Raw genomic sequence first — 24,793 nt, forward strand, 5'->3', positions numbered from 1 at the left:
CACAATAAAAATATGTTTTTAGAAAGATAGAGATGGTTTGAAGAAATGTGTGTGCCTGCCACAATGCAGCCTGGCCACAGGGAGGCTGGTGAGAAGGCTTGATAATCTTGGGTTTAGCATAAATCTAGGGAGGTATATCCGATCACCAAATCTCAGGAGATATTTCTGGTCACGTCACTTCATGGCAAATAGAAGGTGAAACAGTGGAAACACTGAAAGGCTTTATTTCTTGGGCTCCAAAATCACTGCAGATGGTGACTGCAGCCTTGAAATTAAAAGACACTTGCTCCTTGGAAGGAAAACTATGACAAACCTAGACAGTGTATGAAAAAGCAGAGACATTGCCGACCAAAAAAGCTATGGTTTTTCCAGTAGTCATGTATGGATGTAAAAGTTGGACCATAAAGAAGGTTGAGCACAAAAGAATTGATGCTTTCAAAACTGTGGTGTTGGAGAAGACTCTTGAGAGTCCCTTGGACTGCAAGGAGATCCAACTAGTCAATCCTAAAGGAAATCGGTTCTGAATATTTATTGGAAGGACTGATGCTGAAGCTGAAGCTCCAATAGTTTGGCTGCCTGATACGAAGATCCGACTCATTCAAAAAGACCCTGATGATGGGAAAGATTGAAGGCAGGAGAGGGGGATGACAGAGGACAAGATGGTTGGATGACATCACTGACTCAATGGACATGAGTTTGAGCAAGCTCTGGAAGATGGTGAAGGACAGGGAAGCCTGGCGTGCTGCAGTCCACGGGGTTGCAAAGAGTCAGACACGACTGAGCGACTGAACTGAACTGAATTTCTCCCCACTGTTTATTCTGAAATATCAATATATAGAAAAATTCAAATAACACTAATGCATCATTTCACAAATAATCCAAGGTGAGCTCTATTATGACTACTTCCCAGGCCAAGAATCAGATGAAAAACAGTCCAACAAGGGAGGTATAACTGGGAAACCTTACAAAGGGAAATATGTCAGGAGTGCTGATGGATGGGGTTGAGGGATTGGAGTACCAGATTCTTCTGAGCTGTTATGCTTAAAACAGTATCTACTTTAGTCTGTTCTCCCCTCATCTTTCTCTTTCCCTTCATGGCTTTACTCCAGCTAAAATGTGGTGACAATGTATTTTCCACAACATTCTCTAAGGAGGTCCCTATCCATTAAAAGGATTGAGGAAGAGGATGCCCTTCCCCCCTTCTCTTTGGCACTTGGAGAATTTTGCCACCTCTGTCTGAGTTTTATCATTTGAAGCTCAAGAAATCAAAATTGCTCTTGCCTGTTTTCTTCGTTAACTCCCGACAGGGATATTTTCACTTCTTGAATTCCTGTCCCCAAATAGGGTGAGTGTTATGTTGCTGAAGGGCTGTTCAAGTAGAGATGAGCTGCAGGCATGGAGTTAAAAGTGAAGATGCAGAACTGATGTAAAGTCAGGTCCTGGCAGTGAGTGAGGGTGTCTCTTCGTGCGATAGTGTTCCCTGTAACACCTGCTGCTGCTCTTCTTCACAGAATTCACAAAAGGGTCATCTTAGATGTTCAGCAATTTATGTTGGCTCACTGCAGATTGTAGACTTGAAGGCAGGCTGGAAAACAGGGTCTCTGCTTATAATTTTTTGAGCTTTTTGAACACATCTCTCCCTTTTACATATGTGTGTACACATATAGACACACACCCTGTGGAGACATTTTGAATAGACCATTTAATTATGAAGTGGTATTAGTGATCTAAAATAAAAGTAAAATTTTCTCTTTGGTTTTAGAATACTGTTTTCTCAGTGGTCATTCTTAATCATTCTTCATTTGTTAATATGGATTTGATTTGAGTATTCATTGAGAGTGGGGAAATAAGAAACTTGTTGAAAATGAAAGTAAAACTGTGAGATTGTTGTTCATCATATTAATAAATCAAGTAAATGTATTTTTGTCATAAATGCATAGTTCCCAAGTTAAGATTTTTATTCTGATGTTCTGTAGTTAGGTTGCCATAGGATTTGGAGGGTATCTGATGTCTGTATTTATTAAGAAACTCTTCTGATTTACTGATGTGTAGAACTCTGAGGAAGTTTCCTCACAAGAAAATAGTTAACCTTGGGTGGGATGGGTGATTATTTTGCAGTAAATGGGAATGTGTTACTTGAGATTAGTATGTGTACAATGGTGAAAAGTTGAAAATTGAGTCTTATGTATGGTTTTCTGTTTAGTGATTTGAGGGTGTATTTAGCTTTTCATAAATATGGCTTATTTAAGTGGCTATAATTCTGGAGTTTAAATGTCGCCATTGAAGGAATCAAAATGGCACGATGTAATTCACAATGTAATTCACTCTGTACTGGGCAAACTTGGTGGATGCCAACTAAGTTGCCACATTATAATCAGCTCTAGACTAGGGGGTTTACCCTGCCCTTTGGACTTTAAATTGGTGTTTTACTGAGTTCTAAGACTAAGAGAGCTTTCCTGGTGGTTCAGTCGATGAAGTATCCACCTGCAATGTAGGAGACGGATGTTTGATCCTTGGGTCAGGAAGATCTTCTCGAGAAGGAAATGGCAATCCACTGTAGTACTCTGGCATGGGAAATCGCATGGCCAGAGGAGCCTGGCCGCCGACAGTCCAGTGGGATTGCAAAAGATTCAGCCATGACTTAGTGACTAAACTTACCAAGACTGAAAGAAAAGTAGTAGAGATGGCCACGTTTGTTTCGTTTCTTCCTTAAAACTCCACTCTTGTACAAAACAAGAAAATAATAAGGATTCTACAGTCTGAAACTTTAGATGATGTTTCCAGCTTTTTATAAGACTCAAAAACCTCAATGAAACTGATACAGTATACTGGTTGTCTAATTTAATGTTACATACTCCTTCCTACTCTGTCGCAGGAACTTTAGTGCCCATGTGATCTGCTCTTTCACTTTTCCAGAAAAAGGTAGATTGCTACAAGTGTGGATTTCAATTTAGATAATTTAAATCACTAGACAGAACAACCTATATATGAGTACTTTTTTCTGACTGTCCTGTTACACCTCCTCAGTATGACTTATTGCATTTTACAACTCTTAATTCATTGACTTTGTTAATACCACATACAGAGACCACCAGGGAAACCAGTTGATCATACAAAGCCAGATTTCCTAAACTTGCTGAGCCAGCACCATCTTGACAGTCTCATGAGTGTCTTAAAAGTGGGGGAGTTAGTGTACATAAGTAAATTTTGGAGGCTGAGGTTAGTTCAGTAACCTCAGTTATGTGGATGACACCACCCTTATGGCAGAAAGCAAAGAAGAACTAGAGAGCCTCTTGATGAAAGTGGAAGAGAAGAGTGAAAAAGTTGTCTTAAAACTCAACATTCAGAAAACTTAAGATCATGGAATCTGGTCCCATCACTTCATGGCAAATAGATGGGGAAACAGTGAGAGACTTTATTTTTTGGTGCTCCAGAATCACTGCAGATCATGACTGCAGCCATGAAATTAAAAGACACTTGCTCCTTGGAAGAAAAGCTATAGCCAACCTAGTCAGCATATTAAAACACAGAGACATTACTTTGCCAACAAAGGTCCGTCTAGTCAAAGCTATGGTTTTTCCAGTGGTCATGTATGGATGTGAGAGTTGGTCTACAAAGAAAACTGAGCGCCGAAGAACTGATGCTTTTGAACTGTGGTGTTGGAGAAGACCCTTGATAGTCCCTTGGACTGCAAGGAGCTCCAACCAGTCCATCCTAAAGGAAATCGGTCCTGAATATTCATTGGAAGGACTGATGTTGAAGCTGAAACTCCAATACTTTGGCCACCTGATGCGAAGAACTGACAAAAGACCCTGATGCTGGGAAAGATTGAAGGTGAGAGGAGAAGGGGACAGCAGAGGAGGAGATGGTTGGATGGCACCACCGACTCTATGGACATGAAATTGAGTAAGCTCCAGGAGTTGGTGATGGAAGGGAAGCCTGGCGTGCTGCAGTCCATGGGGTTGCAAAGAGTTGGACATGGCTGAGCGACTGAACTGACTAACTGAGGTTAGTAATAGGGTGGTTTTAGGTCAGAAATTAGCATAGTGTGGGCAGGGATTGGTTAAATTTGTAAACTAGTCTAGTTTCTGGGATAGTCAGTGATTTAAACTTTGGAATATAGGAATTCAAGCTGAGTTGCCATTAAATCTGTCTGTAGCGGCACTGCCCAAAGAAATGGACTGCAAGGCACATAGGATAATTTTCAATTTTCTAGCGGCATATTTAAAAAGTAAAAAGAAACAAGTGACATTAATTTTAGCAATATATTGTTTTTAACTTGCTATATCCAAAATATCGTTTCAACATGTAACCGATATAAGAATGACTAACAATGTATTTTACATTGTTCTTTTCATACTATGTCGCAAAATCTAGGATGTGCTTTTACATCTATAACACATCTCAATTTGTTCTAGCAACATTTCACTTACTCTATAGACTCGTGTGGGTTGAGGCTACCATATTGGACATTGCAAATATAAAGTCTTAGAACAAATGGGTCTGAGTGAACTGATGTTTAAAGCAGTTTTGTCTTAGTTTGTGCTTTATGCCATGATTTGGCATATATATCTGTACTACAAATCATAATATAGTTTCTCCCCACACACAGGGCACCTGATTGTTTTTCTTTCTCTTTTTTATTTTTTAAATTATGAAAATATGATAACACATTTATAGGAGACTTGGACAATACAGAACAAAATTGCATTTAGTTCCACTACATATTAGAATTTTTTTAAGTAGATAAATTAAAAATTTTATGTAGTTTTATAACTTGTGATTTCTATTTTATTTCTTACTTTTATGCATAAATCAATGGTTTCCATTAGCATGCCATCATTAAAACAACATATAGAGAGATACAATATATAATTTACAAAGAAAATATAAGAGGTTTTTAATATGCTTGAGAGACTGTCTACTAGGCTAAGTCTTTGTTTCCATCAGGTAGAATGTTTCATCAGATTTTCTAAAGCTAGTGAGTATTTTGAGCAACAGATATTTCCCAGAAATGACTAAATGCGTCTATTGTACTGACACTGTTTCTATTAGTTTTATGTAGTGCTTTCTTTATAGTTGACAAAAACATTTTACATGCATTCTTGTTATCACTAAAAATATTTGTAGATATTGTCTTTAAGCCTTTATGTTTACATTTTGAATGAAATAGTTTTCATATAGGATAGATGACTTGTCAACAGAATTATTCAAATGAAAAGTAGTTTTGGAAGCACTGTATATCTTGAGGTTTTGTTCATATCTACGATTTTTCCAAGTGACTACAGATTGTTCAGTAGTGTAGGTATTAGTCAAAGAGTGTGTGTGTGTGAGGGGAGGACTGTATGTGGGATGTGTATACATAATATTTTCCCTCCTTTCTTTTGATCTACAACAGTTTCCCTGTCTTCTATTATATCAAAATAATTACTGTAGGTTTTTCGTGTGCCATATATATATAGAGAGAGGGGGCTTCCCAGCTGACACTAGCAGTAAAGAAGGAGACATAAGAGACTCAGATTCAGTCCCTGGGTCAGGGAAGGTTCCCTAGAGGAGGACATGGCAAGCCACTCCAGTATTCTTACCTGGAGGATCCCAAGGACAGAGGAGCCTGGGGGGCTACAGTCCACAGGGTCGCAAAGAGTCGGACACTGCTGAAGTGGCAGCACACACGCATGCGTAGAGAGATGTATGTGTATGTATTCAGTTCCACTTGAATGCAGTTTGTTTGCCACTGGCCTCTTTCATAATTCCATAGTTTGCAGCCTGTAAATCATGCCTTGCTTTTACCTGAGTTCATCATTACTTCATGAAAAAGGAATTAAGGTTCATTCTGAAATGCCATACCATGCTATATGACACTTTCACTTCCCTAGGTGATGACAGAGACAAATAATATTCATTTGTTTATTTATTTCACATTTGCTTGGTGCTACATTCGGTTGCATAGTCTGCTAAGTGCTTTGCCGATATCTTCATAGCATCCATGTAAGGTAGGTGTTATTGTTATCCTCATTTTTCATATGAGGAAACTGATTCACAGGGAGGTTAAGTAGCTTGCCATTTCTATTGAAATGTGAGTGGTTTTCAATGTGCTGTGATTTACAAATCTTTACTTTTGCCTATCTACAGAGCAGCAGAGTTTTCTCATTTTGGCTGCCATTGTTCATCCCAATGAAAAGACTGATTTTCTTTCTTTTTGGCCCTGCCACCCACTCCAGTATTCTTGCCTGGAGAATCCCACAGACAAAGGAGCCTGGTGGGCTACAGTCCATGGGGTCGCAAAGAGTGGAACACGACTGAGCGACTGCACGCACGCACGCACACACACACACGCACGCGCACACACACACACACACACACACACACACACACATGCTTGTGAGATCTTAATTTCTTGACCAGGGATTGAACCTACGCATGGCAGTGAAAGTGCTGAGTCCTAACCACTGAACCCCCAGGGAATTCCCAAGGCTGATTATCTTTTGTATATGGTTGTACAAATAGTGACTTCTTTCTGCTTTTTCCTTTTTAGTTCTTCTTGGCTTTTCTTTCTTTTTTCCTTTCTCAACTTGTGCCTTGAAATCCATCTTTTGAGTCTTTGCTTTTGGAATACTGTACATACCTCATAGTCTCGTTGAATGAGGATAATCAGAACAGCCAGTCCACTTGCTTAAAACTATATTATATTCTAGTGACAGAGTTCATGGAAGGAATGTTATCTATGTATTTATACACAAACGTATATTTGTGGTTGTATATTTATTTATGTCCACATGTAAATTTTTTTACATTGGTATCTCAGTTTTGAGGCTGTCAAATTCCCACCAGATTTTGGAAATAAAATTAATTTTCGTGAATTGAGTCAGTTTAAGACTCCAAATGTCTTCACCTTAAAACAAGGTCCTACTTTAATTACTTTTAAAAAGCAAGTTAAGTGGAAAATTTTCACTTAAAAGTAAACATTTCCCTCAAAGTAGTGTTTGAAACACAAGTTGAAGTAAAACATTAGGGTTTTTTCAGTCATCTAATAGATGTGGGAAAGATTTAAAATTATAGACAGAAAAAAACCCGCTTTTAGAATTATTCATATTTTTTGCTTTCCCTTGTTCCTGTAGATTCAGCTTAATTAATAAGAAACAATAATATAAAAAGATACAACTCTTTTTCATACAAATACTGCTCCACACCAGGAATGAGAGAAAAATAATGGCTAGGTAATAACAGAAATGAAAATTATTAACTAGTAGTGATTACCCACCTAGACACAGAAGAGCACATGGTTTTAAAGCTTAGAATTGCCTGGGTTTAACTCCTATCTCAGATACTTTCTGTTTAATGTCTCTTTGCCTCGGTTTCTAATAAAGTAATAGTATTTATCTCCATAGACTCTTTCTCTTATGAGAAAAAAATGAGATGAAACATGTAAAGTGCTTAAAACAGTACTGGGCACATAGCCAGTGTTGATCAGTTCTGCAAGTATTTAATTCCAGGAGTTTTTGTTAGCCTTGTTGCTGGTTTAATAAGACAACAACGTTCTGGGATACGTTGAAATGGAATTGGGCATGCTAAGTAAGTCTCAAAAGAACACCCTAATGAAGTTCAGATGAGCTGAGGTGTGGGAAAATGCTTTCAGAGATGTAAAGTACTCTGTAAATAAAAGTTAACAGGAGGAAATCAGATTACTTGTTCCTTTAGGATGCTAGTGAATAAATATTTGCAGATCTGACTTAACAGATAAAGGTAATACTCTCCTCCAGATCCCCAAAGTTGAATACCAGGGAAAAGATTTAAGGCCACAAAAAAATAGTCTTTAAAATAAACTTGGACTCTTTTGTGGTAGAATATTATTCTGAAGTTGGGCACATTCACACACAAATTAACCTGATACTGTGCTGGAGAAATGGTTTCCTAAGGTATATCCTTAATGTTAATAGTATTTACAAATGAGTCTTATCTGTTTATAGCCTATACCATATATTTCCTTTGAAGAATCTCTTTGGTCCTTCCAGATTTGTTGAGGAAGTTGGACCCAGGTGTCTGTGCAAGTCTCCATGCCTCTGGCCTTCTTTTTCTGGAAACATTTTTGATGTCTCTGTCGTTTGTGCTCCCATAATTCCAAGCACATAGCTCTGTGATTGTGCTTACCTCATTATATGGTAATTATCTGTAAGTGAGACAGCTGGCTTCTTATGGACAGGCTGTGCCTCACTTAACTTCTTCATTTTGAATGCTTGACATATTAAAGTTTTTAATAAATGTATGTGGAATAAATGAAAAAAAACAGCCCTCAGCACACTTGACAAAATCTTGTTAGCACTAACATTTAAAGCTGTTCTTCTAAAAAATATTCTGTGATGTAGATATTTTGGAAATTCTCGAAAGTACCTTAGAGTAGCATTACAAGAATGATATGGGCTTCATTTTGAACAAATTTTTTTTTAACCTTCCAAATAACAAATATTTTAATAAATGTAGATGCTTTGCATTTTGGATACTTTAACAAGTTTGCGTTAAATGTGATATCATTTAAATGGAAGATTAGGCTGAGGATTTATAGATGTTCTTTTCTTCCTGGAATTCTTACATAACAAATAATTTTTTGTGTGTGGTCAGCTTTCTCCAAGGATACCTGATTTGTATTGAGAACCAAATTTAAGATTTAGTTTCTTCATCTGTAAAATAACGATTATAATATCTACCTCATAGGAAAATTATAAAGATTAGATAACCCAAGTAAAGTACTGAGCACAGGGTCTGGCACATATTAATTATCCATTATATGGTAGCTGTGACCTAATAAATTCTACAAGATGTAATGAAAACCAGTATACCCATCCATTTCCCTCTCTCTAGAGATAGATTTGAAGCTATTTTTGTAAATCAGCATTGTTTTATGTCAGAGCCAGTGGTCATAAAGGGGGAGTAACCCTTTTCAAATTCAAAAAGAATGCATTTTTAAAAATGGTTAAGACACAGCTTTTAACCAAACTTATCCTATTATATTTGTTGTTACTTAATCTGACCTAAATCAAATCCTTTATGATTATACAGTAGAAGTGAGAAATAGATTTAAGGGACTACATCTGATAGATAGAGTGGCTGATGAACTATGGACTGAGGTTGGTGACAGGGATCAAGACCATCCCCATAGAAAAGAAATGCAAAAAAACAAAATGGCTGTCTGGGGAGGCCTTACAAATAGCTGTGAAAAGCAGTGAAGTGAAAAGCCAAGGAGAAAAGGAAAGATATAAGCATCTGAATGCAGAGTTCCAAAGAATAGCAAGAAGAGATATGAAAGCCTTCCTCAGAGATCAGTGCAAAGAAATAGAGGAAAAGAACAGAATGGGAAAAACTAGAGATCTCTTCAAGAAAATTAGAGATACCAAGGGAACATTTCATGCAAAGATAGGCTCAATAAAGGACAGAAATGGTATGGACCTAACAGAAGCAGAAGATATTAAGAAGAGGTGGCAAGAATAAACAGAAGAACTGTACAAAAAAGAACTTCATGACCAAGATAATCACGATGGTGTGATCACTCACCTAGAGCCAGACATCCTGGAATGTGAAGTCAAGTGGGCCTTAGAAAGCATCACTACGAACAAAGCTAGTGGAGGTGATGGAATTCCAGTAGAGCTATTTCAAATCCTGAAAGATGATGCTGTGAAAGTGCTGCACTCAATATGCCAGCAAATTTGGAAAACTCAGCAGTGGCCACAGGACTGGAAAAGGTCAGTTTTCATTCCAATCCCAAAGAAAGGCAATGCCAAACAATGCTCAAACTACCGCACAATTACACTCATCTCACACACTCGTAAAGTAATGCTCAAAATTCTCCAAGCCAGGCTTCAGCAATACATGAACCGTGAACTTCCAGATGTTCAAGCTGGTTTTAGAAAAGGCAGAGGAACCAGAGATCAAATTGCCAGCATCCGCTGGATCATGGAAAAAGCAAGAGAGTTCCAGAAAAACATCTATTTCTGCTTTCTTGACTATGTCAAATCCTTTGACTGTGTGGATCACAACAAACTGGAAAATTCTGAAAGAGATGGGAATGCCAGACCACCCGACCTGCCTCTTAAGAAATCTATATGCAGGTCAGGAAGCAACAGTTAGAACTGGACATGGAACAACAGACTTGTTCCACATAGGAAAAGGAGTATGTCAAGGCTGTATATTGTCACCCTGCTTATTTAACTTAAATGCAGAGTACATCATGAGAAACGTTGGGCTGGAAGAAGCACAAGCTGGAATCAAGATTGCCGGAAGAAATATCAATAACCTCAGATAAGCAGATGATACCACCCTTATGGCAGAAAGTGAAGACGAACTAAAGAGCCTCTTGATGAAAGTGAAAGAGGAGAGTGATAAAGTTGGCTGAAAGCTCAACATTCAGAAAACAAAGATCATGTCATCCGGTCCCATCACTTCATGGGAAGTAGATGGGGAAACAGTGGAAACAGTGTCAGACTTTATTTTTTGGAGCTCCAAAATCACTGCAGATGGTGACTGCAGCCACGAAATTAAAAGACACTTACTCCTTGGAAGAAAAGTTATGAGCAACCTAGATAGCATATTGAAAAGCAGAGACATTACTTTGCCGACTAAGGTCTGTCTAGTCAAGGCTATGGTTTTTCCTGTGGTCATGTATGGATGTGAGTTTTGGACTGTGAAGAGGCTGAGTGCCGAAGAATTGATGCTTTTGAACTGTGGTGTTGGAGAAGACTCTTGAGAGTCCCTTGGACTGCAAGGAGATCCAGCCAGTCCGTTCTGAAGGAGATCAGCCCTGGGATTTCTTTGGAAGGAATGATGCTAAAGCTGAAACTGCAGTACTTTGGCCACCTCATGCGAAGAGTTGACTCACTGGAAAAGACTCTGATGCTGGGAGGGATTGGGGGGAGGACAGAGGATGAGATGGCTGGATGGCATCACCGACTCGATGGGTGTGTTTGAGTGAACCCGGGGAGATGGTGATGGACAAGGAGGCCTGGCGTGCTGTGATTCATGGGGTCGCAAAGAGTCCGACACGACTGAACAACTGAGCTGAACTGAATCTGTTTTTATTATCAGTCTCATCTGGACTTGGATGAGACTGTACAGTAAACTGGAGAAGCAGGGTTTTGGGGAGTTTGTTTTCCCTCCTTCCATTAGAAGAGAGGGGTTTGAAAACAGAAAACATAATATGCCTCTCTTCCTCTGGTTCCAGTCCATCAACGTGGGGTAAATTTTCTTGGTACTCACGAGGTTCCCTGCTTAAAAATAAACACACAGCACATTGGTGACATCTCCAGTGGTGGCGGGGAGTGACAGCAAACAGCTAGAGTCCGTAGCTCTTAATCTACGTGGACGCTTGGGCGCGGCATCATCTATTGGTTTCTGAAGGGGAGAAGGACCCTAAACATGTGCTAGCCCACAGTGGCAGTTGTTGCTTTATTGTTTTCATTGCCATAGGACTGTTTGCATTAAAGCAGCTGTATTTTGCTGACCAGTTTTTAAATACAGGGATCAAAGGATAACAAGGGGCCAGAGCAGAAGCATTCACGTTGCGGCCCCTGTCAGATTCTGGTGAATCTGCGAATTCTGCCGTCACTTCACCTAACCGTTGGAGCCAAACAAGTGGACAGCAGCAGAGCATGTTTTGGTGTTTATGACTGTAGATATATTTTATGGCCTAGTAGTGCTTTTAGGTAGATGCTGGGGCATATTATTCTTAAAAGGTTGTACATGGGATTAGCTGGGTCTCTGAAAGTCACAGTGCTATCATTATAAGACTGCAATCTCTGGGATTAAAAAAGAAAAAAATTGGTCAGAAACAATAGGAGACATGAGAAGGTGCTGTGCTTGAGGGTTTCCGGAGGAACATTAAAGACATCTTTATAAACAGAAATGAAGGGAGTCCAGTGGTTGAGACTCCACGTTTCCACTGCAGTGGCCATGGGTTTGATTTGATCCCTTGTCAGGGAACTAAGATCCCACATGCCACGAAGTACAACCAAAAAATGAAGTAGAAATGATACATACTGTGACAATGACTGGCAGCAGGGTTGCCTTTTGAATTTCACTACTGTGTGATTTCGATTTAATTACCTGGATCCTTCAGTGGCTCCTGAATGGAACATCCTTTGCCTTTTTCAGTCATAGCTCAAAAAGTTGTTAGGACTTATATGCTGTGACTAAACTAGGTGATTTTCAGGCAGTATCATAATTCCTCTTCAAATCTTAGGAAAGCTTTTTTCTTTTTTTAAATAATAGTTTTATTGATATATAATTCATAAACCAAGAAATTCACTCACCCTTTGAGTATATTTACTAAATTATATGTCAGTCTTTACTATCTAATTTTAGAACATTTTTGTCATGGCCGAAAGAAACCTGTACCCATGAGCAGTCTCTCCCCACTTCCCTCCTGACTCTCCTAAGCCCTAGGCTATACCCAGTCTGCTTTTCTGTCTTTGGATAATTTGCCTGTTTTGGACGTCTTCTATAATTGGAATTATACAACATGTGATTCTTAGTGACTGGCTTCTTTCACTCATCATAGTATTTTTAAGGTTCGCCCATGTTAGAGAACATCAGTATTTCATTTTTTTGTTGCTGAATAATATTCTACTTGGTGGGTTTGCATAGTTTCTAGTATTTGGAAATTGTAAGTAAAGTTGTTTTATAAAGTTTTGTGAGCATTTATGTACAGATTTTTGTATGGACATGTGTTTTTGTTCCCAAATTGTTTTTCCAAAGTGGCAGTACCATTTTGCATTCCCACCAGCAATTTATGAGAGTTGTTCCATGTCCTAGTTAGCATTTGGAATTGTCAGGATGTTTTCTTTGTTTGGGTTTTAGCCTCTCTAATAGGTATGTAGTTCTTTGTTAGTTTTAAATGAAAATCTTGCAGTATGAAGCCATCGGGAGGATGATTTAAATGTAAAGCAATCATTTACCGAATGCCTGTTATATGCCAGGCCCTCTACTGGGTGGTGAAAATATGGAGAAATAAGGTTTATCTCTGCTCCCATGGAAGTTATAGTTTATTGAGGATAACAGGCATTAGTGCTGATTTTCTGGAGTTAAGATGTTGGGGTCGGAAACACCAGTAGAATCCAACATTACCTGGAAATGGCCAGTTTTGTGGATGGATTCTGACATTTATGGTCAGTAACAAGAAAACAATATAGAGAGTATATGTACCTTTGCATAATATTCTAAGATAGGTTTGGTTGTGAAGGTCTCCCCTTACATTGTCATGTCTAATAATCAGCTACTTGGGATAATATTCTGCTACCTAACAGTTTTGGTCCAACACCAGCTAGTCACATATGCGCAATAACCAGGAAAAGGGGGGCTTTAATTTTCGGAGTTCCTTGGACCCTGCTCTTCTGACCTCTCTAGTTACCGCTTTCCCTCTCTGTGTCCTTTTTAGGTCTGACTTTCTGCCTTTTACCTAGCACACTGCTAAACTATATAATCACTCCTTTTAAAAGTGCTTATGTACTTAGCTCTGAGCTGTTTACCACAGTCAGAAGTGGTAGCAATAGGCATTTGTACTTTTTGTCCAGTTGACCCTGTCAGTATTTACCCAGCTAGATCTGGCCTCAAAGTGAATGTCATTTATGGTGAATAACATTCTAAGAGCCATGTTTCCCTGTGTCTGATAAACTGGGCCTCTTACCACATCTTATGGCAAACCAGTGAGGAGAGCTGTGCAGGAAGATTGGGGTGGCAGGGAATAGGACGAGATGAGGTGAAACTCCTGGGTTGTCCCGCAAGTTGTCATGCTTATCTCATTTTTGAGCATCTCTCAGAGCAGGTCAAACTATCCTTTTGCTGTTATACAGTAAGGAAAAAATATGATCTGATGAAAAGTTTGAGTGGTTGGAATTAGTCATCCTTATGAAGAAAAGAATGAGAAAGCTTTGATTTCTTTATGTACGGCTGTGTTGCAGGTTCTTGAGAATTTCTTGCATGGAGAATTGAATTGACAGTAATGTTAAAGAATATTAAAATTCATAGCAGGTGCTGGGATCAATTATTTTTCTCTGAAGATAGGAAAGTGAGAGAGATCTCAACTTTGTAAGGACTTCGGGTTGGATAAATGGAGAAGGCAATGGCACCCCACTCCAGTGCTCTTGCCTGGAAAATCCCATGGACAGAGGAGCCTGGTAGGCTGCAGTCCATGTGGTCGCTGAGGGTCAGACACAACCGAGCGACTTCACTTTTACTTTTCACTTTCATGCATTGGAGAAGGAAATGGCAACCAGCTCCAGTGTTCTTGCCTGGAGAATCCCAGGGACAGTAGAGCCTGGTGGGCTGCCGTCTATGGGGTTGCACAGAGTTGGACACGAGTGAAGCGACTTAGCAGCAGTAGCAGCAGCAGGTTGGATAAAAGGTGCATCTGCTTGCTATTGAGTGACTGGGGGAGAGTCTACAATCATGTTTTCAAGAGGGCTACAAATATGATAATCTCATTTGGGATGGTTAAAATTGACTGAAGGACTTGATACCTACTGAAGATGAGATGAAAATCTACATTTGAAAAGTTTTTTTTTTTCTCTTCCCCATAGATTAGTGACATTGATTTTCCTTTATGTGAGAATGGTTTTAATCTTTGGACAAATGTTTATCAAGCAGCTTGGTACTATAGTAAAGTTCAGTTTGATATAGGGACCTCATGCTTTTGATATGTTCTGACATACAACAGCAGTATTGGTTTAGAACTATAAATTCCTAGACTTCTACTTTGTGATAAATAGAAATTTTATATTACTACTCATCTAATTGTTTCCTATCCCTATCTAATATTTGTTATGAAGTGTTCTATTTGTTCTTTCTGGTACTCTCAAGCATATTCTATGCTTGAGATTACTACATGCTGATCTTTAGCGTGTATTGCCTCTTGGATTTTTATTCAGGGCTGTCAGAGTCCATAGATCCTTATGTTTCATTAGTAGTGGTGTCCTTCATAGAAACCAGGGGTCAGGAAACCATTGTGCCAAAGTAGCCAAGATCCGTCTAGTCAAAGCTGTGGTTTTCCCAGTAGCATGTATGGATGTGAGAGTTGGACCGTAAAGAAGGTTGAGAGCAAAAGAATGGATGCTTTTGAACTGTGGAGCTAGAGAAGACTCTTGAAAGTCTCTTGGACTGCAGGGAGATCAAACCAGTCCATCCTAAAGGAAATCAGTCCTGAATATTCATTGAAAGGACTGATGCTGAAGCTCCAATACTTTGGCCACCTGGTGTGAAGAACTGACTCCTTGGAAAAGACCCTGATGCTGGGAAAGATTGAAGGCAGGAAGAAAAGGGGACGACAGAGGATGAGATGGTTGGATGGCATCACCAACTCAATGGACATAAGTTTGAGCAAGCTCTGGGAGTTGGTGATGGACAGGGAAGCCTGGTGTGCTCCAGTCTATGGGGTCGCAAAGAGTCAGACATGACTGAGTGACTGAACTGAAATGAGACAAAGTATGGAGGAAATGCATTTAAAGGACCAGGACAGAAATTTTGAGAAACTGGAGGATAGGGAAAAGAATCTGAAAATCAGAAATTATTTTACAGACTGTACACTGGGATGATCACTTGATTCCTTTAACACGCTCACTATGCATTTACCTTGTAGGCGGTATGTGTGTATAGTTGGGTAGGGGAGAGTCAAGAACAGATATTAAAAGGGACCTATCTCAGAAGCCACCTGATGTGAAGAGCCGACTTATTAGAAAAGACCCTGATGCTGGGATAGATTGAAGGCAGGAGGAGAAGGGGATGACAGAGAATGAGATAGTTGGATGGCATCACCAACTCAATGGACATGAGTTTGAGCAAGCTCTGGGAGATGGTGAAGGACAGGGAAGCCTGGTATGCTGGAGTCCATGGGATCGCAAAGAGTCAGACATGACTGAGCAACTAAACAATATCTCAGAAGCGCAGTATTGATCAAAGAAAGCAAATAGCAAGATAGCATGCATATTTTCACATTTAACAAAACACAGCAAAATACTATATGTTTTCTAAGTATGTATGTATGTGTATTTTAAAAAATCTGAAAGAATATATGCCAGATGTATGTAGTGGTCTTAGAGAGTTTAAAAAAGGCAGGAGGATTGGCAGTTTTTGCTTTTTCTGTAATATATTGTGTATGTGTGTGTGTTTGAGAAGAATATATTCATATTTTTAATTATGTAATTAAATATCCACTTAAGAACAGGTAAAGCATATTCATTACCCTTAAACAATGTTTATAGTATAGAACAGGGAATTGAGATAGTTTCAAATAATGTAAACTGATCAGATAATAAAAGCAGTATGGTAGAAATTCAGAAATGACTAGTTTTGTGGGTTCTTGCTTATGGTTTGAATGCCCTTAACCTTGAAATATTTTATCCTACGTATGTTGGAGCCCTATGATAAATAAAAACACCTCCTTCAGGAATTCCTCCTCTTTCTTTGATATCATTTCACAACCCTATTTATCCTTTGCTGGCCCTTTCGGACACCTGTCCTCCTTTTGATTTTTGATCTTGTCTCTGCCCCATTGCTCCCAGCCAAGCTCCTGTTGTTCACGGGACTCATGGCAACTGATCAGTGAAGAGCATTGGAGCATTACTGGTGTGAACTTGAAAGTCACATATCTGGGTTCACATCCTGATTTCTGTCCAGCTTTGTGACTTTGAATAGTTATATAACCATGATTAATTTTATCATGTGGTTCCAGAGCTGCTCTTTTTTTTTTTCCCCCAAATGCTCTCTTGCCCCTTGCAGCTTTGACTTTGTATCTCTAGGAGAGGAAATGTCTGGGGATAAGCCAGAAAGGTTTGGAAAGGGTCCTGGATTTCTCTCCCAAGAAAAAGGCAAGTAAATGAAATAGGGCTGGTAGAGGCTTACCTGAGGTTGTCCTGGAGGGTAGATCAAACTTCCTCTTGAATTTAACTAGTTGTCAGTAGAACCAGGGTCATTGACCAAGGGCAAGTGAAGGTTAGGTTGCCTGTGTGGGAGAGTGGGATCAAAGAGTCCTCTCTGTGATTGTGTCAGGATTAGGTTGAGGTGGGTGTTTGTGAAAAAGATTTAAGGTGGAAGGAGTAGGAGGAAGTCAGGGAAGCAGTACAAGGAGTCCTGGTTCTGCCTTGTAACCTTGAGCCAGCTACTTCTGTCTCCAAGATTTAATTGCTTAATTTATAAAATGGGGTAAAAGCTACCTACCTCACAGAGTTGTGAGGGAATACATTTAGCATTTTTAGAACAGTGTCAGGCACATATTAAGTACTTGGTAAGTGTATTAACATTAAGTGAAGCTAGGGGAAGAAGGAAAGCAGTCCTAATGAACTGTAGAGTGAGGGTGGGCTGCCTCTGTGTACATCCAACTGATAACATCTGTCCTGCCTTATCTCTGGAGAAAAGAGTCAGTAATGGGAAACATTATTTATGCATGTACGAATACATCCTGATATGTTTGCTTGTTAAAAACAAGCTTTAAAAGGTGTTTTCCCTGTTTGTTACTCCCTATACCTGGAAACAGAACTAATGGGAAAAAAAGACTTTATGTGATTATTTGCCATTTGTCACCTCTGTTGTTAAATGATAAATTGTGGTCTGATTTTCTGTGTGCATAATTTCGGATGAATTTCAATTCAGATTTTTTACTTTTTCTATCTTTTTTGTTCCCGGTTAATCAGTTAATTCAGCAACATTTACTACTTACAAAACTAAGAAGAGTGGATTGTATGTAAATCTAAATTGATGAGGCATAGATAGAATTAATTTTAGAGAGAAAGTAAGTCTCTCAGCACTTATTGACATTTGTTCAATTAAGAAGCCGATGCAAATTCCACTGTGCATTTCACTTGTTTCATCTGTTGAGCACTAATATTCCAATATTAGTACAGATTTCAGTATTAGTTCAACAAGGTACAGATGCCTCGTTGTACTTTGCCATCTAGTACTGAAAACAACCATAAAAAGAGAATTCTTTTCACTGCCATTTTATAAATGTAGATGATCAAGGCTTAGACTTGTTCAGAATGACATGCCAGCAAGTGGCAGAGCCAGAATTTGAAAATCAGATGTCTGATTTCAAAGTCTGTTCTTCTAAAAACTAGGCCACCAACTGCTTCTCTCACCCACAATCAATTAGGAGACTACAAAGCTGACCCTTGTCAAAGTGACCCAGCTTGTTTGTTTCTTGCTGCTGTCTAGTCTCTCCCCTCACTCTACTGTCCCATTTTAGTGATCAGATTCATGGGTATAAAGGCTTAACTTGAAGAATCATCCAGCCAGTCATAAGAATCACCAGGACATTAATTTCTTTTTTTTTTTAATTGTTTATTTTTGATTGCTCTGTGTCTTCGTTGCTATGCACAGGCTGTCTCTAGTTGTGGCGAGTGGGGGCTACTCTTTGTTGTGGTGCCTGGGCTTCTCACTGCGGTGGCTTCTCTCGTGGAGCTCAGATTCTAGGCACACAGGCTTCAGTAGTTGTTCACTGAACTCGGTAGTTATGGCTCACAGTCTCTGGAGTGCAGGGTCAGTAGTTGCGCCACATGGGCTTAGTTGCTCTGTGGCACGTGGAATATTCCCAGACCAGGGATCAAACCCGTGTCCCCTGCATTGGCAGGCAGATTCTGATCCACTGTACCCACCAGCAAAATCCCATTCATTTCTTTTTAAATTATAATTAAGTTGCTTTTAGCCAGAGCCCAGGAACCTGCATTTTCACCATTCTACATGTGAGTTTAACAATCTGACAGGTTGGGAACAATTTCAGATACGTGAATCCTTCTCCAAATGTCTACTGCAGCTTTCCTGACAGGCAGTCATCTAATATCTGATAGTCCTCTGACAGAAACTCACTGCCACCTTGCCAAGAAGGTCATTTCATTGGTAATTAGATGCAATGCTATGCTTCCGTAGAACTTTCGTTTACCATCCCATATAGCTTAGATCAACTTATTTGAACCTATTTTTATACTTCTTAAGTATTGGTTTGGAGGTCAAATCCAGGATTGAATCTTCTCTGACCCTTGCCTTCCTTGTATAAAATGAATATGTTATCTACCTTGAAGGATCATATGAAGAATTAAATGAAAAAAAAAAAAAAAAGTACACTGTCCTAGCTGGAAAGAGTCTAAAATGCCTTCATTAGCTATTTTTTTAAAAATAGTTCCGTCACCTCATCAGCCTTTTTGGAAGTAGTGCCACATCTGCAGGGTTCTAGTTAGAAGTGTGGATACATATAATAGAAGGCTCTTAGACACAATCTGGGATTGTCAGTGCCAGAAATAGTCGGTCCTTTTGACTACTCCTCAGCATACTTTTTTACTTCCTGCTTTGGGCAAAGAATATGATACTTATTTTGGGTACAGATAAGCTTGCATTTCTGAAAATTAAGCTTTACTCCATAAATAATTAGAGTTTCCACTGATAACTTGAACTCAAAGCAAAACAAGTAATCAGCGGCAAGATTCTAAAGGCGAAAGAAGGGACCTTCTTAAATTATATAGGGACCAAAATGGAGAAGCAAAGAAAGTATTTCATGTCTCTTTCTTATCCATTAGTGCACAACTAACTGCTGAGTGTTAAAAAGGAAAAAAACGGAGTGTAGGCAGAAAAGGTTGGGAGGGCAGCCCAAAGAAAGAAATGTTGGACTCCCTGGTGGCTCAGTGGTAAAGAATCAGCTTGCCAGTGCAGAAGACATGGGTGCGACCCCTGATTTGGGAAGATCTCCACTAAGATCTATCTCTCAGTGGAGAAACCAAGCCCGTACACCATGGCTGTTGAGCCTGTACTCTGGAGCCTGGGAGCTGCAACTCCTGAGCTCACAGGCCACAGCTGTGGAAGCTCGAGTGGCCTAGAGTCCGTCCTTCTCAAGAGAAGCCACTACAATAAGCCCATGCTCTGCAACTAGAGAAGAGCCCACGCAGCAGCAAAGACCTAGCACAGCCAAAAATGAATAAGTAGATAAACTTGTTAAAAAGCAAAGAAATGATGCATGCTAGCTCTCTGACAAGTACAATGTGAGTAAAATGAACACTTCAGTTCAGTTCAGTCGTGTCCGCCTCTTTGTGACCCTCTGATTCTCAGCACGCCAGGCCTCCCTGTCCATCACCAACTCCCGGAGATCACTCAGACTCATGTCCCTAATCTTCCCAGGTAAGATCCCATTTTGCCAGTGAGAATACTGAAGACATCAAGAATAAATGAAGACAAGGCTAATTGCTGGTTAAATGACAGGTCCAGATTTAAGACACAACTGTATAGAATGTGATTTGAAAAAGAACTATACACACACACATATATGTCTGTCTTTTTTTTTTTTCCTTGACTGCACCACATGGCATGGGGGATCTTAGTTTCCCGGCCAGGGATCGAACCCATTTCTCCTGCATTGTAAGCACAGAATCTTAACCACTGGACTGCTAGGGAAGCCCCTGTATGTTCTTTAAGACATAGATGTGACTTAGTTTTCATTGTACTGTTTACATTCCTTTGTTAAAACACCTGTCATACTCTTATTTTAACTGGTTATGTCTCCCTGTACTAGTTACTTGCAAATGGACTAGATTCTAACATTCATCTCTGAATCACCAGGGCCTGGCTCTAAGCTTGGGCGTTAAAGGTTTGTAAGAATGAAATTTCTCTCTGTAGCGTCTGAAAATATCTGTGCCCTCTACCTCATGTGTGAATTTAAAAAGACATCTGTGCCCTTCTTAATGTGTGAGTTAAAAACAAGTGTTGGATTGGAAGCAGTATTATAAATAATCTAGTTCAATCCTCTCATTTGTATAAAGGGAGAAATTTCAGGCACGGACTGGAGAGGTAGATAATGATGTCCAGAAGCCCCTTGTTGATTGTGGTTGTTCTAGCACTTTTGCTTCTGGTTCTCAGTTTAGGGCTCTTCTTGGGTCCTGCAGCCAAACTTATTGCATTCATTCATTCAGTAACCCTCTGGGTTCCCACTTTACGCTCAGTGCTGAGGAAATGCCACCTTCCTTTCCGCCTCCATGGGTAGGTAATACTTTCCAGAAACCAGAAGGAAACAGCTTCCCAAGATTTTAAGACTTAAGCTGGAAAATGATGACTGTAGCTGAGGTTTTTACCTAGTGTATCCCTTTTTGCTCCTCTAGGCAGTCATTTTGTTATTCTGTTGCTCAAAGGGGAGGGTAAGTGATCATTTGCAAAGCTGGATAAACTCTTCAGGACCCTGAAAATAATCTCTCATTGCTGTAGTTTGATTTGGTGTGGTTGTTGAGGTTTATGACTGTATTGCTTTTCTTTTAACAAAAGTAAACTAAATCTGTTCTATAGTATTAAGTTAGGCCATGAACCACACTTCCTTTTAGGCTCATACTACTAAAAATAATTTGTAGGTGATGGTTTCCCATGGGCTTAAATGAAACACAGTAGAACAGTTTTTTTCTTCACTTTGGGTTAGCTCTCTGGTTTCAAAATGTTGTTGAATCTAACATCGTGAAAACATATAACCTTGGGTTAAAGGTTTTTTTCATGTAGTGTTTTTCAAAAGGTAGTTTTAGTATTTTGGACACATTTTAATTTTTATACAGTATATCTAATGTATGGATCTTAGTAATAATTATTAAAGATGCCCAATACAATTAATTACATTGAAACTAGAGCCTCCTTTTGATTTTTCAGGGAAATGTTTCCATTTGTAGACTGAGCTCTTAGTGTCTTTCTCTAGGGAAAAAAATCTCTATTCACTTGACTAAAACATTCATTTGATAGTAGAGGCAAAGGGTGAAGGGTTGAAGGCAAAGTCAACTCACTTGACTCTTTTTTGAATTTTTTTTTAGTTCATTTGAGAGAAAATTGGTCTGAAGTAGTGGGGCATATACGTTAAAGAATTATTAGGGAAAAGGGTAAAATTTAATTAATTATGAAAACATATTAAACTTCATGTTGTCAAGTCATTATTCTTAATGAAAAGAATGACTGTGTTATTAAAACTACCTTGAGTTTTGATTCATGTCATTAATCCATGGAAAGAAACAAATGATATGGTTATTAATTTTATGAAGTAATTTTATGTATTATTTTGTTTTTATTTTTAGGACCGGAGTAGGCCCTATGACACTTTTAACTTGCACTCGTTGGAGAACTCCTTAATGGATATGATAAGGACAGATCATGAGCCTCTGAAAGGTAAACACTACCCTCCCAGTGGCCCACCAATGAGTTTCGCTGATATAATGTGGAGGAATCATTTTGCAGGTTAGGAATATTCATATGTCCATTCCTTGCTTGGTGTTTTAAACAAAAATCAGCTTTTTATTAATTGTGTTTTGTTTTTCTTTTTTGTTTTTATTTGTTTGCTTCTGTAAAGCATTGTGGAATGTATTTAAAGTTGATTTTTTTTTAAACCTGGGTTCAGCTACCTACCATAATCATGGTTGACTGCTTTAATCATAATGTCTGGCAGAAGCATGTGTTGGGTAGCTGAGGTCGTGGTTTATAGCATGAGACCCGAGCCAAGTTTTCTGGGCTTTGTGTATTTGAAATCCTTGGCCGAACCTGGATTAATTCATTTAAATCCAAGTCTACTGCAAGGAAGTATGAGATTTAATCTCCAAAGGCTCCTTCAGAAAACTTTGTAGAAAAGGGTTTTATTAAAATAAAATCACTTTCCTAGGGTAGGAGGTATCACTACACACACTTTAAGAGCAGGTAGTGACACTTTGCATTCTCTAAGGCTACCCTCCCAGTGGCCCACCAATGAGTTTCAGGGAACTCAGGGAAAATGTTTTGAGTTAAATGTAAGGCATAAAGTCCCAAGGTCAGCAATATTAGGATTTCCTATTTTTAGAGCCCACGTAAATTCAGGAGAGGGGGTGATATTACATTCATGATTACAGATAGTTCTTGTTATGGATTATAGGAATTCTTGGGGGCATTACGATATTTAAAAAATATAGTAGAATAGTTTTTCTGTGGAGATAGCTATTGTACTTGGGTTGAGAGTCTAACTATCTGAAAACTGGAAGAGTTAGCCACAGGGACACTCATCTTCTGTGAACCGTTATGTCCTCTAGAGTTGTGAGGAATCTGATCCCCTCTGGTTCTCTGTGGGGTCTTATATAGGATATGACTGACTGGGAACGTGATAGTCATTTCCTAGTCATTTCCTCACGCCACACCAAAAATCTATTTCATCATTTTCTTGTCACACTCATGATTTTCTGCTGCTTTCCTCAATTTCTAGTGAAAAGAAAGTAGTTAACAGGCTGTGAAGAAAATAAAAGATTTTGACAAAAGCTATATTTTAAGGCCTTTAGAAGTAGGAAAAAAACTGCCTCTCATTTTGTCATTGTTATATTTAGTCACTGTTACCACATCTTTCTTCAGCAAAGATTAGGTACATGGTAATTTCACTTAGAAGTGAGAATGGTGTTAAAAAAAAAAACAACAACACATACACGTAATATTCGCAGACTGTTTTGTGTTTTTAGCATCTTCTAAAGCTACATCTGTTGTCCTTCTCTACCAGGAACAGCTGTAAGCCCATCCTATTATTCTGAGGAAGTCAGCCCTTGTTCTTTATGCATGTCTGTCTTCTCTTGGTCTGTGTTCTTCTAGCAATAAAAGATTATGAAAGGACGTTAGATTCTGGTCTGTGAAATAATTTTCTAGAGTTTTGTGAACGCTGATTAAGCAGGAGCTGTTGTGCTTTGTTGAGAGTAGTGCTGCTACAGCACCTCACTGTGGGACACGGTAACTGTCGTATTCCACTTGTGGTGGCCCCCCCCTTTTTTTTTAAAAATTTTTAATTGGAGAGTAATTGCTTTACAATGTTATGTTGGTTTCTGCCATACAGCATTGTGAATCAGTCATAACTATACATATATATCCCCTCTCTCTTAAATCTCCCTCCCCCCGGCCCCAACCCTGGGGCCGTTTTTTTCTTATCTGTCCAGCTACCTCTGCATAAATTTCTCCAATACACTTGAAAATATGAGGTTTCATCTGTAAAAGGCTTTTGAATTGTACTTTAAGATACGATATGACCTAAGAAGTTGGAAGGCATTTAATATGTGCATTTTTACAGTCTCAATATGCTTACAACTTCACAATTCATACCACTCACAGTGATTTCCTATGAATGATCTACTTCCCGTGGTCAGTTACATCACCATGTTATTGTCCCATAGTTAGGGTGTTTGAACTGCCTGCTTCCATTTTCCAACTGGGAGACTTTTACCTTTGGTTATAGCACCATATATTTGATCCTTATTATTTCTAAAAACATAATTATGATGCCAGCATTTTAAGGGAAAGATTTTCAGTAATTTTTTACTTTAAAAATGGAGCACAGTGTAATGACTAAAAGATAATTTAAAAGTAAAAGAAACATTGTGATGGTGCATAGTAAACACTTTTTCCCCTTCATAATAAATACTCTTTTTATCTGGTCTTCATAATTTATTAATAGACCTTAACTTTGGACTCTTAGGTTGTTTCTAGCTTTTTCTCCATCATAGATAATGCTGCCATGGACGAGTTCTTGCATGTAGCTTTTTTTTTTTTTAAGGTAAATTCATAGAGAGGGTCTCTGGGTCAAAAGATGGAAATATCTAGATGAATTGAGCTTTAAGAGAAAGGTGATAGTCTAGGGTACCTATCATGTGGCTTCTGTATGAGTCTGTCCAAAGACACTGCTCCTTATCTATCCTTTTCTTCCTCCTGCCGTTAATATCCTCTTTTAGTTGAAGACTATTTTGAGAGTCTTTAAATTCAAGTGAGAGAGTCATTGGTTTTTTGTGCGCTTATTTGTTTTGGTGTTTTGCTCTGAATT

General features: G+C 38.9%; 1 protein-coding gene across 7 annotated transcripts in view; it reads left to right on the forward strand.

The window, feature by feature from the left end:
* The window catches only part of CPEB3 (cytoplasmic polyadenylation element binding protein 3), a 202,761-nt gene that overhangs the window by 61,974 nt on the left and 115,994 nt on the right, over positions 1–24,793 (forward strand). For 4 of the 7 annotated variants that reach the window (XM_018041460.1, XM_018041463.1, XM_018041461.1 and 1 more), the window contains exon 3: positions 22,056–22,215. In XM_018041460.1, coding sequence (XP_017896949.1) covers positions 22,056–22,215 — 160 coding nt within the window. The remainder of the gene's footprint in view (positions 1–22,055; positions 22,216–24,793) is intronic. The other 3 variants (XM_018041465.1, XM_018041464.1, XM_018041466.1) reach the window with 1 other exon arrangement.

The sequence above is a fragment of the Capra hircus genome, chromosome 26 (genome assembly GCF_001704415.2).
Source record: "Capra hircus breed San Clemente chromosome 26, ASM170441v1, whole genome shotgun sequence".
NCBI classification, from domain to species: domain Eukaryota; kingdom Metazoa; phylum Chordata; class Mammalia; order Artiodactyla; family Bovidae; genus Capra; species Capra hircus.